The sequence below is a fragment of the Electrophorus electricus genome, chromosome 3, assembly GCF_013358815.1.
Source record: "Electrophorus electricus isolate fEleEle1 chromosome 3, fEleEle1.pri, whole genome shotgun sequence".
Taxonomy (NCBI): Eukaryota; Metazoa; Chordata; class Actinopteri; order Gymnotiformes; family Gymnotidae; genus Electrophorus; species Electrophorus electricus.
The window spans coordinates 17,800,360-17,815,231 of record NC_049537.1 but is presented as its reverse complement, the minus strand read 5'-3'; the positions used below and the strand labels follow the sequence as shown (position 1 = coordinate 17,815,231).

Sequence of the window (14,872 nt, the reverse complement as noted above, 5' to 3'; positions counted from 1 at the left end):
AAAAAAGTTGATTCACATGAGTAAAAGATATGTCATCACATGAAATATGTCTAAAATCGGACATCATATTTTCAGGTTTATGGCCATATTTCATTTTGCTATGCTCTAGGTCAAAATGGTACCTCATTAGGAAGACAGCTGAGATTGGTTTGAACATTCTGATAAACATATGGGTATCATGCTATAAGTAAGGACCTTTAAAGTGAATTTAAGAAAATATGCAAACACAGAAGACTTAGACTTCAGGGTGTTAAAGAGTTTAGTTGGAACACGGAATATGGCATGGATATTCTGTGCCACACTGGTAGCACAGAATTGTCTCACAGCCACATTACGCACATCAGCACTATAAGTGCCTGTACAATATTTTTCCTTCATTACTTCTATGATGCATGTTGCCACATGATTGCTCTTTATCAGGCAAGCTTACAGAAATTTCTGAAGTCAGTTTATTGAGGAGGGAATGGAATGATGTGCAAAGTTGTATGATCCACTTCAACAAGATTTTACAAAAATATCTTCCATGTAGCAGAATGTTCTACCGTCTTGTGACTTTTCTTTTGTGAGGTTCAATGTGTTAGATTTCGCAGAATGTTTGAAGAATAAATGTAAATATCAAATATGGGCCAGGTAAAAACATAATAGTATCTTTAATGAATATTGTTGTAGCCTCTATTACCCACCCACACCCACTCTTCTTTGTTATATTTTGAAACACAAACAGATTTAATAACTCCCTGAATTTAAGATACAGCCCTCGAAACTTGGTAAAAACACCAAGAAGCAGACCCTATGTACTAATTTTCTTTCTATACTGAGTGCACTCATCTAACACTCTTTTCAATCTTCCTTCCTCATATTAACAATAATTGATACTCACTGAAATGTTATACTACAATCAAATTTACATATGGAAACCGAGAAATATTCAATGAGTACATATTTATGGAGGTTTCTTGGGGCAAAATTAATTAAATACATAATCAATAAATGTATGGAATCATGCAGCAATAAATAAGGTAATTTTTTATTATTTGTGTGTAATTAATGATCTATTTCAATCACATTCTGACTACATGAAAAGAGGATTAAAATAAAACTGTCACCTTTTTCAAAATAGAGAACTTGGTGATTGGTTAAATAGTATGAAAGACACACCTTTTGTAGCTGCAGTGCAGGGCAAATCAAACAACTGAAAAAACAAGCAAAAGCACAAATGAAAAACTAGAATGGCAGATATGGAGAGTGAGAGGAAAAGCTGCCCCGAGCGTGAGAGGGAAGAAGTTACCCTTATCCAGGAAGCTCTTGTAAGCAGTTCCCAAACAGATGCAAAAATCAGAAATACAGCGCTTTTTACAATGGATATTGTTACAAAGCAGCTTTACACATGTCCAAGTCCAAGCCCCCAGCGAGCAAGCCAAGGGCGACATTGGCAAGGAAAAACTCGCTAGAGCATGAGGAAGAAACCTTACGAGGAACCAAGACTCAAAGGGGGTCCCAACCTCCTCTGGCCGTTTGGCAATTTGGTAAATGCCAGCTGACTGGATCCCAAGTAAGACCACTACCTATTTATGTGTCTATCCATTTATTAGAAATTAATTTACAGCTTCTATTTCTAACAGCGGAAGTAGCACGACTGATTGCATCATATGGTATTTCTGGCAACACAAGAAGGCCCAAGTTAAGGACTCCCTTGCTAGCTGGATGTCTCATGTGCATCTGTTTGAGGTGCAAACCCCTGTAAAATTGCATTTAGCACATGCAGGACAAGGGTAGCTGCATCCCTAAGTAAATCAGGACTGTTTTTTTTTCCACACTCTGTCTGCCATTCTAGTTTTTCATGCGCACCTTTGCTGGTCTTGGAGATCAGTGGTCGACTGCTCTACACTGCAGTTGCATATGGCAGGTCATTCATACTATTCAACCAATCACCCACTTTCTGTATTTTTGAAGAGCGAAAGTGACTCTTTTTGAGGCTTATTTCATGTAGTTGGGAGGTCACTGAAATAGATCATTAAATAAAAACACACATCATTAAAAACTACATAACTACTCATTTATCTACATATTTATGATATTTAATTACTTATAGGTCATTTTTACTATTATTTATTGCTGCATGATGCCCAATATTTATTGACTGATTTATTTAGTCCATTTTGTCCAAATAACCCCCCCAAACATATTTCTGCATCATACTGACAGCTACACTGATACTCAGTAAAAGTAACCATAGTTGTTAAGCTGTCACAATGGGCTTTGGCAAGCCAACTCAAAGTTTGTTCACAAAACTTAATTTCAAGTTGTGAAAAGGAAGCATCTAGAATCAACAGCAGCAGTCACAAACTGGTAGACCCCACAAACTCACAGAGCAGGGGTGACAGAACACTGAAGCACATAGTACCTTAAAATTATTTCTGGAAACAATATCAGCACACAAGCTTGCATCAGCAGCTTAATGAAATGCGTTTCCATGGCTGAACATTTGCACACAAGACTATGAACAACGGCAAGTTTCAGCTGGAGTGGTGTAAAGCATAGCACACTGCCACTGGACTCTGGAAACATGCTCTCTTGAATAATGAATCAAGCTTCAGTATTTGGCAACCTGATGGATGAATCTGGGTTTGAGAGAATAATATAGACCAGAATGTGTAGTGCCAACACAACAATTGGTGGAGAAGGGATAACGGTCTGGAACAGTTTTTCAGGATTTTGGTTAAGCCACTTATTTCCAAAGATGGGTGTTGATACTGCTACAGCAAATGGACATTTTAAACAATTATATGCTTCCAATGTGGAGGCAACATTTTGGGAAGGGATCTTTCCTTTTCAAACACGACTACACATCTGTACACAAAGTGAGGTCCATAAACACCTATGGTTTTGGAATGTGATGTCCAAAAAGCTTATATGGATGTGATGGTCAAGTGTCCATATAGCTGCCAATATGATGTTCTAGTGACAGCAATGTTCCTCTATCATATTTTCATTTTGTTCAAAATAAAAAAAGGCAGGTAAAACAACTTAGGAGCCTAGAGTAGAACCTTGGAGAAGGCATGACAACATACCCATGAAGCAAAAGCGCATGCAATAAAGTAAATCCTACCAGTTCTAATTCCTCATCATCATCTTTCTTTACTTCAGCTTGTGTGTCCAGTTCTGAAGGGTTGAAGTCCTCCATTTCTACCTATGCCAAAAAACAGCATCATCACTTGTCTTGACCATGATAGTCATTTCTGATACTTTTAAAAATGGCACATTATTGTTATACCATCCGGTAACATACTGCCATTACATACCTCTTCAATTGCAGCATCTTGGAGCAATGACCTAATATCTAGTCGTGCCATATGAAAAGGTGCAGGCTCCCAGCTACTTGCCAGCTGTCAGAAAAAAATAATGAAATGGAAGAGTAATAACGAAACAGACAGTTTACATGATCATTTGACCAATAGTTTCTTCAAAACAAGATACATCTGTTATCTGTTGGCACAGCTGATCCATTAACACTGCTGAAAGTTACAGTGGCAGTAGGTATCAGCTGAGATCAAGCCCATGACCTTGAGTGAAGCTCAATGACTGCAAGGCTACCATCACACTGCTGCCACAGCAAACAGCTGCCAATCCATGTTAACATTTATCATTGGTGGTGTTTATGTGCACACAACCCATCAATCACTAATTTGTGGTATTCCAAACAAAATGGTATTCCTTTCTGGATTGAACAAAGGAATTGGTCTCAATCTGATCACTCTTTAAACAGCTATTACACTGACTGTTTTGGCTATTAGATTAAGTGGAATTTTATGTTGTGTGTGAGCCAGCATATACAAAAGTGCTCAGTGATCAAGTGATGAAGTTAATCACATACACTGAAATACTGAAACGTAAAAAAAAAAAAAAAACCTTTGTGATATCCTTAAGCTTCCGGCCATGGATGTTTCTCTTGGCACACATTTGATGGTCAGCAGAAATTTCTGCCACATAGACCTGTGAAAAGGAGAGTAATCTTAACATGTTTAAATGTACATCTACAAAAAACAGTAAATTAACAAAATATAATTAGATACATCACCCTACAGTGTTACATGAGATAAGCTCACCTCAAACCCCTTTGTCTTGGCTGCACTCCAGAACTGGTCAAAGTATTTCACTTTGTCATTTATTGCATCAAGAATAATAAAAGGAAAAAAACCATCATCCAGAGTTTTCTTGAAAGTTTTCAACATGCTGTTTCGATAGGTATCCTCCATTTCTGGCTCATATTCATATTCAAGAACCTAGGTGGGAAATGTAGTATTTTGGTTAAAAAAATACTAAAATACTACTACTGATTTTTTTTTTTTTAAAGTATCAAGCCTTCTCAGATTATCAATACTGACTGCAAGGCATTTGGTCAAACCTTCATCTTAAGACGTTTCCCAGTATCAGGGTCCCTCTCTTCTTTTTCCACTTCAGTCATGAAATAATCATCTAGACCAAGAACTCTAGGTGGGGCACCGCCATATTCAACCTCCTTGTCCTGAAAGAGTGCAGACATTTGCATAATTCAAAGGGCTAATAAAAAGCCACATATAGCAAATGTGGCAAAGATAAAATGTGTCACATTCTCCATCATGTGTTCTACAACTACTTTGGTCAAGTTGCTTGCAACCATCTCATGCAGTGCTGTTTTTTCATACTCAGTTATCTGGAGATTTGTATGCAGAATGAAAAGACAGTCTCACACGAATTAGTTTTGCTAGATGGCTTTTTCCACTTCCCGGTAAGCCTCGCATTATGACCACAATCTGAACGTAAATCAAAATAATGATTAAATAGATACATAAAACACAAACCACAGTAAAAAAGACCAAACCAAATCAAGTATAGTCTGATGTCATACCCTATCCGGACGATTTGCTCGGCCAGGGGGTTTCAATAAATCTTCTACATTTTTGATCTCCGGTTTTTTTTTCCACACGCTGAGGAAGAGAAGGGGGAGGAGGCTCTTCTGGATAACTTCTCTTGTCATCTGAGAGAAGGTAACATTTGCTGCATTTGCTTACTTTAAAAGGGGAATTTATTTCACATTTGAGCCCAATCTAAACATATTTTAAGCTTTACTTCTCTAGGTACCTCAGGTTTGATCAATTCCTCAAACAATTTGTAGTTTAAAAAAAAAAAAAAAATAGAGCTGCTCCACCACTGAACTCCATTCAATTGCAACACCCAAACTACACACACATTGACTGATACAGACAAAAATTTATCACATATACTTCATTGGCATTCTTGTTCATGAAAAAGCTTTCGAGGAAGGTAAAGTGTTGAGTTTTTTTATCTGTGTGCTTCAATCACAGGAATTTATTAATCCGCAAAAACAAAAGGCGAAAGTCTGTACGAAGCTAAATAGACTTGGACAAAAAGTTACTAAACAGCTTTATAATATTAGTCAAGAACAAAGCTATCTCTAAAGACTAACTCTGTTCTTTGCAGCAAGTACAAGTCCTGGTTTCAGATGGTCTGCTGCCTCAGAGATCACTGCATCAGCTCATGTCATTGTGACCCTTAATTTTTTTATTATTTAGATATCTTTATCGCCGTATTCACTGAATTTTACCTCTTATAGCCATAATTTGCACAAGGCTCTGTTTATCAAGGGAAATGAACATCGATTCATGCTCTGGATGGAGCATTTCCACAGCCCACAAGAAACATCATGTTGCTATTACAGAGTAAGACCAAAACCCAGTTGATTTCCAGTGCATTCATGTGATGCAATTTTGTTTTTAGGTTGTTTTTTTTTTTTTTTTAATTAACCAGCAGAAAAATAAGGAACCATCTCAAAGAAAAGTAGATCTTTTTTTTTTAAACTGTCTTCATAAAAACTACATTTTGATGTTGAGTACTCAGTTAGTGTACTTAAGAGTTGTATATTCATCTGATTATAACTGGATTTGCAATACAGCCATCTGTTGAGTAAAAACAACAAAAGAAAATCTTATAACTACATATATTGGTATTACTGTCTAAGATGACTATAAAGTCTCTAAAGTAAACATGTGAACTTCCCCTTTTAAGCTTTACTCCCTGGGCTTCCGAACTTCATTTTGCAATTTATATAAATTTAAAAGGATTTTCTTAACGTACTTCCATAGCTTGAAGGCCCATGGTCATAGCGCTCAAGATTTCTTTCATAGGAAGACCTATCATAGCCGGGTCTGGGGTACAGCTCCCGATCACGGTTGGCGTGAGATTGGTGTTCTCGCAGGTCTCTCTCTCTGTCCCTTAAACCTGGCCGCAAAGGGCCAGGGGGTGGCCTAAAACCAGACAGGGTACCAATCAAGAACACAGCACCCAGCATTAAAGATACAATAGTGGAGATATTTCTAAATCAGCTTGTTTTTGGCAAGTAACAAATAACTATGCACATTATTGCACATGAAATTATACTGATGTAACAAACTGTCCTTATTATAAGACATCACAGTACAGTAAAGTACAAAAATATCCCACCTCTCATCTCTAGAGTAGCGCTCTCTTTCATATCGTTCTCTGTCATAATCTAGCGGTGGTCTGTCTCTTAGCATCTCTCTCTCCCATTCCCTTCCATACTCCCTTTGTTCCACATAGGGATCATTTCTTCGATCAAAGTATGGATCCCGACGGCCTAGAGATTCTAATAAGGGAGACATAATATATCAGACATCATTACAAATTATCAATACACCAATTCTATGATGCAAAAAAAAATTTTAATTAACCAACCCTTTTCATATGATCGATCGGATGGCAGTGGGTCGGGCCTCAAAACAATCCTTTCGCCATATGAAATCCTTTCAACTTTGGCACCAACATCTATTTAAAGAAACCACCATAACATCAAATAACATTATAGACAATTTTCTTAAAAACATTTTCTTTAAATAAATAAACTTACCATGACCATGACCATAGTCTACTGTTTTGGCTATTAGCGTGGGTTTCGGGACTGGTGTTGAAGATGAATGGAAAAAATTTGTAACTTGTGCTGCTGGAGCCAACCCAGACTCCACAGACGTACCAGACACATTCTGCACAGCTTCAGACAACAGATTGGTAGCCTTTTTTGAGGGAAATGGTAGAATAAGAAGCGGGTTCACCATAAGTATAAATATATAATTACATCATTAATCCTCATCCCCCATATTGGTATTTGTGAGGATTCTTAAAAAAAAAAAAAAAAAAAAAAAAAAGAAAGGCCTTACCTGAAGAGCACTTTTAACCTCAGGTGGAATTTCTAGGCCAAGGAGACCTGCAGGAAGGTCATGTGGTAATCCAGTAGACTCTGATTTGGGGGCATCACCTGAAACTTTTTTACTTTCCTGGAGTTCTCTAGTCGTGAAATTAAGTTAAAAACACCACCAAAAAATTTATTCACTCTTATCAAATACCATAATCATGGTAATGTAAGTGTACACGAATACTGTATCTACCTTATCATTTTCAGCTCCTGAGCAGCTTTGAGAATGATCTCATGTTGCCTTTGAGACAAGGCAAGCACAGCTTTAGCTGCACCTGGTGATGACTCATCAGGTGGAACATCTGGAAGGCTAATTTGCGGCCCAGTGGCTGGACGAAGTCCCACTGGGAGCTCAGGGTTCCTTTCATAAAGAGGTCCAGTTTCTTCATTGACATGAGAATACACTCTCTCTGGCTGTTGTGGAAGTGCTGCTGTTGGTGGTGCTTTTTCCCAACTAGGCTGTGAATGGAAAAGGGGTTCCTTATCTCTATCTAGATAAGGAAGGCCATCAGTATAACCAGGCCCTCTTCGTTCTTCTCCAATTTGGTCCTCATCTCCATAAGAGAATGCTCTCTCCCTTCCTTCTATCCACTGAACATCTCTTTTATGTTCTGGTGGACCATTTGCTGGATGTAGATAAAAGTCATGATCTGGTCGCAATCTACCCCACTCCTCACGTGAACGGTAATAGTCATCATCTTCCCTGTAATCATGGTGATGGTAATCAGGTGGACCTCTTTTATATCCATCATTTTCATGACCATACTCATTGCTATATTCTTGTTTATATGCTCCCTGAGAGTTTTCGAGGGTAGGTGGTGGTCTGCGCCACCTCACCCTATGCATTGAATAAGGTCGCATAGGTGGCCTTCTCATCTCTCTCTCCATCATTTCATGAGGGGGTAAAGGAGGATGCCTGGGTTCTCTGCCATGAGTATGAGGCCAACCTGGTTCTCTGTCCATTTCATTATGGTATCGGGGAAGACCCATCTTGTCCCTTTCCAATATTTCAGGTGGAGGGGGCCGCCTCATTTCTCCCCCAATCATGTCATGGCGTGGTGGTTGGCCCCATGGACCTGGACCACATCTAAATCGAGGACCAGATGGTTCTCGATTCATGTGAGAAGGACCACGATCGATATCCCCTGGTGGAGGAGGACGACGTGGACCATGGTGCATAAAGCGAGGTTGAAAAGGAGGATGTCTATGTCCCTCAGCAGGAAAGGAGGGTCTATGGTGCAATGGAGTTCTTCTCTCTGCCCAGTATGGATCTCCCTCCTGCCAGTACTCTGATTGCCCCTCTTGCCAGCATTCCTCTCGACCAAGCTCCAATCGAACCCTTGGAACTCGCTCTTCAGTCTCATCATAGTACTCTTCTGAAAAGTGATGCTCTTCTGGCTGCCAAAGGTCATGAGGTCCGTGATCATCCATCTTTCCAGCTGGTTCTTGAGAAAGATCTCTCCAGCCATAGTTCTCCTCCTCCTCCATGTGCCCCATCTCACTTATTGGCTGGTGATCATATGAAACATCATCTCTATTTTCATTGTGAAAATTAGGGTCAGATATAGGAGGGGGAACTAATTGTCCACCATATTGTCCTCGACCACGTCCACGACCTCTTCCTCGTATGGGCAAAGGCCCTTGGCCCCACCCTCTCCCCCGAACTGCTTGAGGTGGACCGCTTTGATTAATCTCTTGCTGAACACGAGGAGGCTCCTTTGGCATATCTGCTTTAAATGGGCCTTGTGGAGGGGCATTTGGGGGCTGCTGGGACACAGTAATGGTATTACTAGTTTTTGGTGTTTCTGAACTTGAACTCTGAGGGGTTTTATTGGCAGTGCTAACTGTTGTTTTTGGTGGGACAGGTGATAATGTTGAAATGGGAGTTTTGGCAGGATCTTTTTTCAGCTCCTCCTCCTTCACAGTTTCTGGGACAGTTTCCTCTACTTTTTTACTTTTGTCAGTTTGAGTTTGAGGAATAGGTTCACTTTGAACAAAAAAAAACATCACCTGAATCAATTATGTCATCTGACATAGACTTAGCAGTAGGAACATCACCTTTATGTGTTTTATTTTGAGGTGTTTTTTTTTCATTCGGGACTGCAGCACTTGGTACTGAGGGAACTTCTGTTGTATCAGTTTTAGGTGGATGCATTTTAGTCTGAGTTACATCACCAGACTTAGTTTGTGACCCAAGGAAAGAATGTGGGGGTGGTCCAGGAGGTGGCCCTGGGGGTCTTTCATAGCAAGGAGGTGGGTTCAGCCTTGGGGGATTCTCAAATCTTCCTGGAGGCGCAGGTCGAATGGGATTACCTCTCAATGGCCTGCTGAAACGTTGACCAGCATCAAATCTAGGACCTCCACTAAAACGCTGTTGTGATGGCTGTTCAAATCTACAGCCCCTGGGACCTTCAAACCTAAAAATAACAAAAAATCTTCTTAACCAACAATTTGAAAATTGTTATTTCAGCACATCAGTGACGCGCAACTAGGGTAAACTTAAAACTATTTTTAAATGTACATTTAAAAATGTCCAATTACCTTGGACCTCTTGGGACTTCAAACCTTCCATGAGAACCAGGCAGCCTTGTTACTGGTCCAGGAAGGCCAGCAGGTTTGTAATGTACAGAAGGGCCATCGGGCCCTGCGGGTAGACACAAATCTGCTTCATTTGAGCCTGGCACCTTCTGTTGGCCAGTTGGTTCAGAGGGTTGGGCACTCTGAGGAGGGAGGCCTGATGAAAGAGCCATATTATTTTTTGACACAGAGGGTCCTACTGGGCTGGTCACCTCTGGTCCAGAAGGCCTAGGTTGTGCATATGGTCCCATCATGCCTCCATAGGGGTCACTGACACTATACTTCTGCTGCAAAGCTCTCAGTGTGGTCACTCTCTCGTGAAGATGTACTGATGTTGAGCTCATTTGCTCCTGCCACTGTCTCCACTGGCCTTCATACTCTTGTAGCTGGTCTTTGTGGGGATATGACTGAAACTGCTCCAGCCAGAGTTTAAAGTGTCTGTCCCACTCTTGCAACACTGAACCAAACTGCTGCTGTTGCATCTCATAGTGCTGCAACTGCATGTCTATGGGCATAGTCTGAAGATTAAAAAAAACCAAAAACTTAAAAGGCAGAAACTGTGGGACATCTATTCAGCAGAATATAAGCACAATAACTTTAAAAAATGTAGTTTTCTCTGATATCACATCAATGCTGCTCTTGAGTGAATGCCAATGATGTATACTGTACTGTACTGAATGAATAGTAATATGCATAGCACACTGATTACTGAATCAGTTGTGATTTAGATATTACACAGTACTGAATGAGTAAAGATATGGACATTATATTGAATCAGAAGTGATATTACAATACACTGAATAAGAAGTGATATTGTAAAGGCTCTTAAAAATCTTTTTTAAGAAGTAACTAGATGCTTTCTTAAAATTACATGTGAAATCAAAGAACAAAAGTAAACCTATAGCTGAAAGAAAACCAGAAAACATCAACTACTTTGTCAAACATGATGTCAAAGTTCCTAAAATGGTACCAAACATCTGGCATGCTGAGCACTGATTTATTACAGAAATGTTACCTGGAGATGTGCCGGTTGCTGAATAACCTGTTGGTACCGCTGGAGGACCTGCTGTAGCTGAGCATGCTCCTGCATCAATGCATGGTACTGGTAGCCTGCTCTCTGTTGCTGAACATGTTGCCACTGAGCAGCTGCAGCCTGCAGCTGCTGCAGACGTACTGCCTCTGCTGGGTCCCCAGAGGCTGCCATGCCACTAGGCTAATAGTAATGCACAACAGTGTAGAGTGATTAAAATGGAACCACCAGCAATCAAGCTATTCTAAAGTGAATTAGAGATAGCCAATAGCAATTTGTCTATACTGAATTTGTCTATACTGCATTTAAATACAAGATTTTGCATTTAAATATTGCCTAATATCAATATTGAACTGATATGTTTCCATTAAAAAACACTCTGGAGCTGTGGTTCAGTTGTTTGGGTGAAACGATTGCTCAGAATTTTGTGAGATGTATTAAATATGCTATATATATTTTTACAGAGCTCGTGTGTGTTTGTAATAATAATAATAATAATAATAATATTATCTATCTATCTATCTATCTATCTATCTATCTATATCTATCTAGATAGATAGATAGATAAACTTTGTTTATGAGACTAAAAAACACCTCTTTTAGTGAGATGAAATTTATTACATTGGTCATCACCTGCTTGGTTCTCATCTGTACTGTACTCATCCCCAGAAGAGAGAGACATATACTCTGCCTGTCTCTCTGTTCAGTACAGCTGCATCACTCACTGACTGCTGAAATTTACATTATAGCTTGTCCCCTTTTTTCTCATTACTGACTGCAACTGTAATTCCACATCAACTTAACACTGACCCTATATTTCTTCTTGCTAATTTTAGTGGAAAATCACTGTTCGACCCACTACACATTCCACACACACAGGACACTAAATGAGCAGACAGAGAGGCTACCTTTACTTCACTCAAACTTTGTTTAAAACCAATAAAAATATGATAGTTACAAGGTGATTATTCTATCTAGCTGGAAAAAAAAATCTATGGACAGAGTTAGCTGAAGTTAACTTACTCTGCAGCTTCTTATTCAAATTTTCTAGTCCACCTTAAACTCAATAGCCTAATGTCTTGCTTAAATGGTATCAATAGAAGGCAAATAACCCATTTCCCCACAGTGGGTTATCAAAACTACATGAGAGCAATGCAAGTCATCACTTGTGTGCGACCACATGGACATGTGAGAATTTCTTCAAGACTGATGGAAAAGCATCATAGGTGGCTGACTCATGAAGCTGGTTAAGAGAGCACCAAGAACATGCAAAACTGTCATCAAAGTAAAGGGAGATTTTTTAACAAAGCATAATCAAATTGTTTTGACTCCACTGTTTTTATGAAACATAGAAAATAGTAGTTAAAAAAAGTAGGTGTCTCCAAACTTTTGCCATGTAGCATATCTGACAGTTTTAGAAATCTACCAAATCAAAGTTTTTGAAGATCTATTCAGCACATACACAGATAATTTTAAAAACTGAATGGCCTTTCCTCAAACTCATAAATATATATATATACACACACACACACATATATATGCATGCAAAAATAAGTTGTTATTTTGAAGGAATTTCAAATTAAATATTAAATATTAGACATTAAATGTGTTTTTTCCTCAATGATCAAACAAAGTAACTAAATATAACCAGTCTAGACTATTACTATTATATAAAATCATCATTAACAAGCTCACTTTACTGGTCTTAAGTTCAATCAAAATCTTGGGCAAACATGCAACACTATCAATTACCTTAGTGTCCTCAGGTGGAGGAGGAGGAGGCGGCTCCTCTTTGGGGGGTGGCGGTGGTGGGGCACTCTTGGGTGGTTCAGCTGGAGGTGGAGGTACTGGTGGGGCTTCAACACCTGCATCCTGAATTTGCTTTGCCTTTTCATTCTTTAACTTCTGCAGATTCTGAAGGTGCTGTTTGTACCAGTAGTCCTGCTGTTCCTAAGGAAAGGCAGGCTTGTGATTACATTGGGACCCCCTCCCTGACCACCACCTGTACCCTTATTATATATCTTAATTTACTGATTTTAGAACTGCTGTCAACTGTATTTGAATTTGCTAATACATTTTATGTTTCTGCTTTGCTTTCTATTTGATTAATTTGAAATATAAACATTATTTTAATAATATGATGCAAGATGTAAACAATTTCTACGAAATAGCAAGCCTCGTCTTTAACGTGATGGCATAATTAATGTATGCATTAATGCTTGCCTGTAAAGACATAGACGAAAGGTCGGCTTTGCCGTTCGGTTCCGATTTGGTGGAATCGCTCATCTTTTGTACATTTTCGCTGCCGTTTGTGTTCTGCGGTGCTGGCGCAGAGCTTTTAGACACAGCAGGCGATGAGGAGGAAGGTTCAGGCTGTTGGGGCACAGGTGGCGGAATATGGTTTCCCAGACCTCTCATGTGCGACGGCTGATCACCGAAGTTGCTGGTGGATACAATGTTACCAGGACCAGAAGAAAAAGCTATACCACCTCCTTGCCAGGGTCCAGGAGGATCTGAACCCAAACCACTGCCAAAACCGGAGATAGCATTGTGCTGTAACATAGACTGCAGCTGCCTCTGATGAAGCTGTTGTAGTTGTTGCATTTGTTGCAGGTGCTGTTCGTGTAAACTTGAAAAATTGGAAGGTGGCGCAGGCGACGTCCCATATCCAACAAATCCTGCTCCTGGTGGTTGTGGACCCCTGAACTGCTGATTTCTAGGACCGAAATGTTGAGGTTGTTGTGCGCCGCCATAGCTTCCCCATGAAGGATACATGCTTTGAGAAAAGGATTATGTTAGCAAGTTAGCTGGCTAACGCCTCGAGGCCTAGCTAACCTACGCGATTTCATAAAGCCGGTCAGGCTACTTGTCACTGCAACAAGATACCCACAAGTACAGCAATTGTAGCTAATTGTGCTGGTTTAGACTCGGGTGAGACTGTTCTCACGATTTAACTCTTACAATTGTGCATGGAACGCATTCTTTGTGGTTACTGTTGTCTTGGTAAGACACGGTAAAAGCTCTTCTTCGAAGACTGCTTTTAGCAACCTAGCGCGCTAGGTACCCAACATGAACGCAAAATACAAACGTAATTACGTTTCCAAATGCGTCAGTGCGTATGCACGTTTACGTGGGGCATTACTGAATAGCGACACACCCCACATGCAGTGTTCAAATGTTCCTACTCACCTGTGTTCACGTCTTAAATTGTTTTCTGATTTTATCCCATATATACAAATATGAATAGCGAAAAATAAAAACAAAATCTAAATGACATTACTAAAAGTATGCGGATCTGGTGCAAAACTAAGCAAACTAAAAAAGCTTAGAGTAGCAGTTTTCTGTTTACTAAGCTCTCGTTTTGTCGTTCTTGATTGACGTGTTACGCATGTGACTGACCTTTTCATTGTCTAATTAGGATGAGCATGTGTCATTTCTATGAGTATATAACGTTACGTATTTTTTTCTATTAAAAAAAAAAGTTTTGGTTTTTTTTTCGTTCGGCTACTGGTGGATGAAGCTTCGTGAAACAAAGCTTTTGAAGCAATTGTGTCGACAAATGGTTCGAAACATTGCACACCTCTCTCTTTAGTGACACCTACTGGCCATTCGTTTTCTGTTGGTTATTCTCACTACATAGTTCTTGATTCTCCCGTTTTATTCATTTGATTAATTAAAAATATGAATGAATAAAATGAATGGCAAAAGCGGCTTGTGTCAAGTGCATGGCAATAAGGAGCAAATACTAATTAGGGGAATGAGGTGTAATTAAGGTAATTATTAACAATAGGCTGTTGGGTGGCTCATGAATTGTAGCAGTCCATTTAAAAACTAAATGTAATAGGTACTGTTATTACACAGTCACTGATGTGTCTCCTCCCAACTCATGTAATGTCATGAACTGCACGGTGGAAGGGGAATACAGAAAGAACCATTCGGTCTTTATTTTTCATAATTTTTAAGAAAATTATTTGTTCTGCAACTCTCAGTTGATTTGA

At 39.4% G+C, this 14,872-nt stretch overlaps 1 protein-coding gene across 1 annotated transcript in view; it reads right to left on the bottom strand.

Annotated features, from left to right (window-relative positions):
• Positions 1–14,501, bottom strand: part of ylpm1 (YLP motif containing 1) — a 29,449-nt gene extending 14,948 nt beyond the window's left edge. Inside the window, 19 exon segments of the mRNA XM_027006035.2 lie at positions 3,110–3,190; positions 3,303–3,386; positions 3,910–3,993; positions 4,107–4,283; positions 4,406–4,525; positions 4,731–4,793; positions 4,889–4,957; positions 4,959–5,017; positions 6,136–6,305; positions 6,502–6,664; positions 6,754–6,843; positions 6,926–7,088; positions 7,233–7,359; positions 7,461–9,271; positions 9,273–9,684; positions 9,809–10,362; positions 10,860–11,057; positions 12,627–12,824; positions 13,098–14,501. Of these exon segments, the coding sequence (XP_026861836.2) occupies positions 3,110–3,190; positions 3,303–3,386; positions 3,910–3,993; positions 4,107–4,283; positions 4,406–4,525; positions 4,731–4,793; positions 4,889–4,957; positions 4,959–5,017; positions 6,136–6,305; positions 6,502–6,664; positions 6,754–6,843; positions 6,926–7,088; positions 7,233–7,359; positions 7,461–9,271; positions 9,273–9,684; positions 9,809–10,362; positions 10,860–11,057; positions 12,627–12,824; positions 13,098–13,649 (5,175 nt within the window). The 5' untranslated portion in view covers positions 13,650–14,501.
• Between the last annotated feature and the right edge of the window lie 371 nt (positions 14,502–14,872).